This window comes from Bremia lactucae, linkage group LG8 (assembly GCF_004359215.1).
Source record: "Bremia lactucae strain SF5 linkage group LG8, whole genome shotgun sequence".
Classification (NCBI taxonomy): Eukaryota; Oomycota; class Peronosporomycetes; order Peronosporales; family Peronosporaceae; genus Bremia; species Bremia lactucae.
In genome coordinates, this window is record NC_090617.1 from 1,500,552 (window position 1) to 1,507,872 (window position 7,321).

Consider the following 7,321-nt stretch of genomic DNA (forward strand, 5'->3'; position numbering starts at 1 on the left):
GATCGACTTTCCAGTTGATTTAGGACTTTCGCACTGTCTCCTTATAGACAGGCGTTTGAAATTTTCTTGGATGTTGCTTTCTGAGCAAGCTACCTTGTTTCGTACCAGTTAACTTATTTGAGTGATCGAACTTTGACGCTGCATGTGCTTGTACGTAGCCGTCTGGATCTGTCTCCACAATGTGATGGGTATTTACCCTGAGGTCTTGTGCAGTCGTGCAAACGACCGACCCACAAGTGTGGCCATCGCACTCACTCTTAGGAAATTCATATGGTTGACGCTGCAAGACGTTCATCAGATGACCATTCGATGAAAAAGAGGCAGGCATCGTCACGGCTTGATGCCGCTAGTTTAAGCTTGGCTCCTAATCTTTGAGCCATGGTAATCCTAGGACGATGAAATCATCATCGTACTGTTTACCCTTTAATGTGCAATGGTTACCAACAACACGTTTCTACACTGGTACAGATGCGCCTGTATCTAGGCGCACTGTCATTCTCGTTAGAGGGATATCGCGCTCAATAAATTTGAGTCTGCGATCTTGTAGCGATGGCGTCGAATGAAACTGTTCGACGCCCCACAATCGACTATGAACGTTAATGCCAATTTATTTGCCACTATAATTCTTAAGGTGATGAGATTAATCTCATCACCTGTGGCAGTTACACATTATGTTTGTGTGTGAGGAGCAATTTTTGTCAAAAGGCCTGCAAATTCTGTTGACGTTGCTGGATCAGTTGGAGCTCCGCACCTACTGACCCACCTCGCCGTTGAGATTATGCAAAAGCGTCGAATCCGCGTCCTCCGCTGTTCCTTGCGGAAGGACGATCATTCCGTTCGGTGTTTTAAGACACTGGCGTGGGGGCGCTACACTCACAGGCATAGTGACCCGTCTTTTGACACAGATTACATTTTTGTTATCGTTTGTAACTTGAAGAGCGAGGTTTCTCGCTTTCTACATACGAGAGATCCATGGGTTCTGGACCTCAATTTTCTTGTCGTCTCTGCGGGCGATAAACTACAGTGATCGAAAGCCTGTCTTAGGCTGAAGTGCTCCTGTTCCGCTATAGAGATCGCTTGGTCGAGCGTCACTGGTTTGAGCTGGAACATGATAGTCTTGACAGGACCGTCAGCAAGACCTTTTATAAACACAGTTACCTGTGCTTGTTCATCTATTGGATGACTCACATTACATATTTAAGGTATCGTGTATGTTGGGCATAAGCGGGAAGATCATGCTTGCCGTGCTTCAAATTCAGGAGCTCGCTCGATCCCTGTATTCGGCACGTGGGCGACTCAAAAATGTCTAAGCCGGGTCCTAAAGACCTCACACGGCCCCAAATCAATGAATCATGAAGCTTAGGCCCTATGGTTCAAGATTTGGCACGTCCGGCTAAGTAAGACATGCCTAATTATACTTTCGTAGCATCGTCATTGATGCTGCTAGCTTCAATGGCATCGTTACTTCGACGAACCGTTTGAAAAGGAATTCGCCTTCGACCGCCTTAAACTTAAAGATTTAGATCTTTAAGTTTCGGGCGACGCTTTCGGGACGATTCTACCGCATCGGCCCGCTAGCAGCAGGTATATGCTTCTGTCTCGACATTAATAACTGTTGAGCACCATCTTCCCTCAATACATCTGCGTGTTGATAGGTGAAGCAAGGCTATTTTTCTTGGGCCCCGTCGAGTATATGTTGTATGAGCTCGGCTATACCCGCACGTTGATCGTACCGAACAACACGGCGCTAACGGCTAGCTCGCTACGGCGAACTCATATTTCGACCGCTCTCCATTCAAGATCACTCAAATGAGTGAATCTTCCACGCGTTGCGTGATAGCCTTCTTGAGGGGCTTCAAAGCTCCCTCCTTCTTCATCCAGCATGTCCATGCTGGATGAAACGTGGTTAGGCCGCTTAATGGACTACGAAGTGCTAACAGGTGTAACGGGGCACCTTTTGCTAGTACTGTTAGCAGTGCGGTGCCTCGACTACTCAACGTACACGACGTGCAGAGGAAGGTTTGAAGTAACTAAGAAATCTTAGTTACTAAAGATAAATCTTAGGCTTTACAATATATAAAAAATAAAATTGTATTAACATATTAAGTGAGATCTTCAATGTACTGCGTTTAATATATTAATAACTGGCTATGCAATGCGCATCTGTGCGCGACGCCTAATCGTGTCTTGTAACGATTGGCGAGGTTAATTTGAACTTAGAAAAACCAATCAATAGAATTAAAGTCTTATTGCGTCACTTTTACCAAACTTAATAATATTGAATTCATCCAGTCAAAATTAATAAATACTTCTTTTTTATTTCTATTTATAGGAAATAGTATTCATGTAACGGCACACCCCCTTCCAGTAATGTTTTCAACATTGAAATTAATTTCTCAGTCTAGTCTAGCAAAAGTGAGTTCATGGCTCTCCAAAGTTTCGCTAGGAACATTGCGCGTTGTGCTTAAGGTCCAACTAATCCATGAGTTGTACCACAGTAACGGCGGAAGTGTACCCCGTTACACAATCAATTGAAATAGAACCATACTTTGATGAAAATTTTGTCAATGCCTTTTCATTAAAACGTTTTTTCGGCAAGGTGGTCAAGACAATGCTTGACAAATTCAATAGTGCACCTATTAAAAGAAGTTGTACTTTGTTCAGTCAATATCTTTGGATAAAAATAATATCGACCAAATATAATTAGGTTAAAGCATACTAAAAGAAAGTGTCAAACAAATACGCCGAATTTGCACGCTTACATTAAAAAGGTTATCTACACAACTAGCTCGCCCTGGGCATACAAAAGGAAAAGCTCAAGCGAGGAAGAGCATCGTGCAAGGACATCAACTCGCCGCTCCTTGCGTCCTCACAAAATCGACCACCACCGTGGTCGTGGAAGCAATTTCATTCCCAACAAGCCGTTTTATCGTCCTCCCCTCTAAGGGACTACTTGACTACCTTCGAGTCTTTCGCCTTCACGTCGACACTTTACTCTTCTTTAAGTCTCCACTCAACGACGATTCCTGCTGCGAGTTGTCCAACCGCCGTTTTCGCTCATAATGTGACGACTCTTCCCCCGCAACAGCAGCGAGAGCATTAAGCTGCAACGCCGAGCCATTCGAAGGCAACCCCGACTCGGACGATGCAACGAGCGACAAAATGTCCTCAATCGATGAATTACGCGGAAACCCCGACTTAAAACCCCCGAGGGAACTGAGCTTGTCATACGATGTACTGGCCGAGAGCGAGGTAAGATTCGTGAAAGAAGGAAAGCTGCTGAAATCACTCGCATTAAAACGAGATAGCATGTCGGAGCTCGGAACACGCGCTAGTTTATCAGTCGATGGGACTCGAGGAATACGTTGTTCGCTACAATTTAGTGAATGGAGTTTATCCATACTTGGAATGCGTGGCAGTTTATCAAGAGACGCCACACGCGGGATCTTGTCCATCAAAGTGCCACTTGGCATCGTATCCATGGACGGCACCCGCGGAAAGATTCCAGACGAGCTTCGCAGCATTTTGTTCACGGGTTTTGGAGCTTGGATTTGATTGCCGACACTAGAACAGGCACTATGACTGGGACTAAGACGCTTGTTGATATCCGAGGTCAAAGAGCTCGTTTTAATCGTCAGCACGACACTGTCATTGGTGCTGCTGCTACTATACGAAGAGATCCGTGCCTTCGTCTCCGTCTGTCGTGGTTCCTCCTTCATAATCGTTTCTTCATGTCGTATTGAAAGTCCTCCTGAAGTAGTAGCAGGTTCCTTTTTAAACTGCTTGGAAGTCGAAATTTCCAGGGAATCCCGCAAAGGTAAAGCTCCAGTATTCGATCCGTGTCCTTGCAAGAGACTCGAAAGGTGTTCAAGCGACTGAATTCGCGGGAAATACGCGTTTAACCCTTCCGTTGTCGACCCCATCTTGGGCAATCCAGAAAACGGTGCGTCAAATCCACTGCTACTCATTGAATTAAAAGACTCGGGAAGCGCATATGAAAGACTCGAGTGCATGGGTCCCAATCCCGACGACGTGGTGTGTTGAAAGTTTTCAATACTAACCACACGAGGAAATAAACACGAAAAACTATCAATCGATGAGACACGAGGAAAAGAATCATCTGAATGGGTTTCTAACGTCCCGTTATTCGCAAGTTTCTCGTCTTGATGCATTAAACTTGGACCTTGAGATAGCGCTCCTGCAATGCCATGAAGCGAGACAATATTATGGTCGGTATACAAGACATGCGTTGAAGCATTGATTGCATTGTTTGGTTGCGGGGTGGGATGCAAGGGCGGCTGAACAAGCATGGGTGTGGCTCGAGTACTATAATTCGCGCTTGTGGCATGCGATTTCGACTCGTGGGTTGTTAACGACGACCCACAAGTCGATGGAAATCCTTGGGAAGGCTCGGCTGGTGCCTGTGACGACGTCGTTGGCGTAACATTTCCAGTTCCAGCGTATTGAATCGACCGTGGTGGCACAAAACGATTTTTATCCCTGGAAAGCTCCGATTCAAGTCGTTTTTCCCGTCGTCGTTGGTTATACTGTTCCCGTTCAAGGTACGTTTTCTCAAGCTCCGCCAGTTCTTTTCGAATGCTCGTGCGATCGTCTTTATTCACAGTATCTTCCCGTCGACGAAAAATAATCTTGCCAATGCATTGGTCGCCCGTGTATTTCTTGGAGATGCGCATGGGATCACAATTTAAAAGTTTTGAGAGAAATGTCCGGAGCGTTGTGCCTTCCGAGAGTGGTAAATTGCCCTTTTTAAACTCTTCAATAAGACGGTCACAGTACGCGCTTTCTTCAGCAGTCCATTTTCCTTTTCGCATGGCTACCGGCGGATTTTTAAACAATTTCGACGTGTCAGTACTGGTGTCTGGGGGGGTTTCTCGGGCCTGTGTTGTGCCATTGTCGACAGCATAGGTGTTGCTATGGTCTTGGGGAATCGTACATGCGTACGATTGATGGTTTCCAGCCGACCGTGGCGCTTGGATTGGGTTCCAACACGTTGGACAGACCTTGTCTTTCGTAAAGACGCGGTCAATGCAAGCGGCGTGAAACTGGTGGTGGCATGGCTCGAGTATGACATCGACGTTGGGATTGTAGCATAAAAGACACGACGTGGGCGGTACTGTGGACACGTACGCGCTCGCAGGGTCGTCCGAGTGGCTGCTGGTTCCAAATGTACGGGCCATTGTGCTGCTCAAAGGCAGGTAGGCGCTCATATAGAGAGATGTGCAGTGCTTCCCCCCGTTCGCCGTGCACGGGGAGCGATAAAAGAACTACAGAGAGAAAGAGCAAGACGTAAGTATCACGAGGGCATCGTCACAAACGCGAGGCATTTTTCCAACCTGGACGCTTGCTGATGACCGAGAGAGAAACTAACGGGGGAGAGAAGCGCAGTCTCCCACTTAAAAAAAAATTAATACCTGACGAATTGCTAATTCGTAGGTGTTCGGACGCGTTAATCGGATTCGTAGATTCTAATTTTTATGTTTAAGGTGCAGAGACGGGAGGGGAGGGGGGGGCGCTACAACAAAGGAAGGGCTCTTCTTGCCAAGGGCTTACCAAGTTAACGGGTGCAGAACTCAGGAACCCTTCCACCACCTGTTTGACTATTCGTCACACATGAAACGAGTACTGGATTCGACGATTACTGGGGTTTCGGCAGTTGTCGGTTTAGATAGGCAGGATAGGATTGAGGAAGGGTGGCTGTAGGCTTTAAATTATTAAGCACGGACGAGGTTCTAGTCGGTGTCCCCAGGACGACTACCCCCATGGTTATCATGCATAAACCGTGGTGGTCTTTCTTCAAAGATTTGTTCCTCTAGAGCGAAAATAGAAAGGGAAAGAGTCGTAACTGATCTGCAGTCCGAGACACTTTGAGACTTGAATTTCCGCAGTGCTCCAAATGGAGCCCATTGTTTCGTCTCGTACTATAAATGGATCTCGCTTCTGTGCGCTTAATTAGAATGACGTGATATAGGAAGGCTGAAAACTTTTATAATGCCAGTTTCCGAGGTCTGCTTGAGATTCAACCAGAAAAAGAATCATTGTGACGTCTTTGTGACCGACACTTTTTTCTGTGAAGCATCAATTGTAACGATAAGAGCTAAAACTTGCTAATGACTGGCAGATCAGACGAGATTTATCGGCCGAGTTTATTTCATTCGCATTAATCAGACAATATTTATCTGATTTTAAATGCGTCATGGTGGGATGATAATGAAAGGAAAAATCGCCTTTCGTCCTCCTTTTTTCTAAATTTTAAAAAATCAATTGGATCGAAGGAATGCCTCTATCCACTCCATCACCTTGGCGTCTTCGCCATCATTAAGAAACTCGCTTACAGACGTATAGAGAAGTTTATACTGCCTGTCGGAAGCTGTAAGGAGCTTTTTAATGAGCAGACGGCGAGACGTGTCATCTAAAAGCTTCTTTTCCGACAGCACCTGAATTCCGCGAAACAGTGAGTCGGGGTCGACGCTTTTATCGCTTTGGCCTAATCGATTGCATTCCACGTGTTGATCCACGGCCACAGGTACATTCACGCCAGTACTTCCAAAGGCCCCAGAACCACGTACTGTGTCCTCAATATCTTCCACCTCCTGCACCTCCGCGTACTCAATCTTTTCAAGAATGAGCTGTGCTATGCGGTCTCCACGCTTAATGCAAAAGTCTTCGCTCGAGTGATTAAACAAAATGACGCTCACATTACCACGGTAGTCTGCATCGATAACTCCTGCCCCCGTGTCAATGAATTTTCTTAAGGCAAGACCCGAGCGAGGTGCCACGCGCCCGTAACAACCATGAGGCACGGCGATTACGAGGTCCGTCTTGACGAGACCCTTACCGCTGGCAGGGATGATGGTTTCGTAGGCGGCGGAAAGATCAAGACCTGCTGCGAGGCTTGAGCCACGCGTAGGGAGAATGGCGTTAGGAGTCGCCTTCTTGACGCGTAAGATTGGCGCGACGCCGATTCGCTTTGAAGGGATCATAATACGACTGAGGTGTGGTGGTCGTCACGCATCGATGTCTGTTAAGATTTATTTTTATTATTGGATTAAAATTGGTTGCAACAAGAAGTCATATTCCGTTAATATGGTCACAATGTCTATAGCTAAAAGCAATTGAAATGAATTAACACAATAATTGGGGATTCACTTTCTGTTTTCATGTTCTTTTTAAATATTTAAATCATCAATTTTAATCACGAAATATTTTTTTTTATTAACTTTACTCATTTAGATTTTAGCTTCATTTTTATTTCGTTAATAGTTTTATCCAAATGCGGAATATTGCTTCTGGAGCTTTTATT

At 45.6% G+C, this 7,321-nt stretch overlaps 2 protein-coding genes across 2 annotated transcripts; both read right to left on the reverse strand.

Annotated features, from left to right (window-relative positions):
- Positions 1-2,978: 2,978 nt before the first annotated feature.
- Positions 2,979-5,198, reverse strand: CCR75_001135 (uncharacterized protein; the record flags this gene model as incomplete). The annotated part of the gene is made up of 1 exon (XM_067959240.1): positions 2,979-5,198. The coding sequence occupies one exon, from the start codon at positions 5,196-5,198 to the stop codon at positions 2,979-2,981; it is 2,220 nt and encodes a 739-aa protein (XP_067823610.1).
- A 1,080-nt stretch (positions 5,199-6,278) lies between these two features.
- On the reverse strand, positions 6,279-7,001 carry CCR75_001134 (uncharacterized protein; the record flags this gene model as incomplete). The annotated part of the gene is made up of 1 exon (XM_067959239.1): positions 6,279-7,001. One exon carries the CDS (start codon positions 6,999-7,001, stop codon positions 6,279-6,281), a length of 723 nt encoding a protein of 240 aa, XP_067823609.1.
- Between the last annotated feature and the right edge of the window lie 320 nt (positions 7,002-7,321).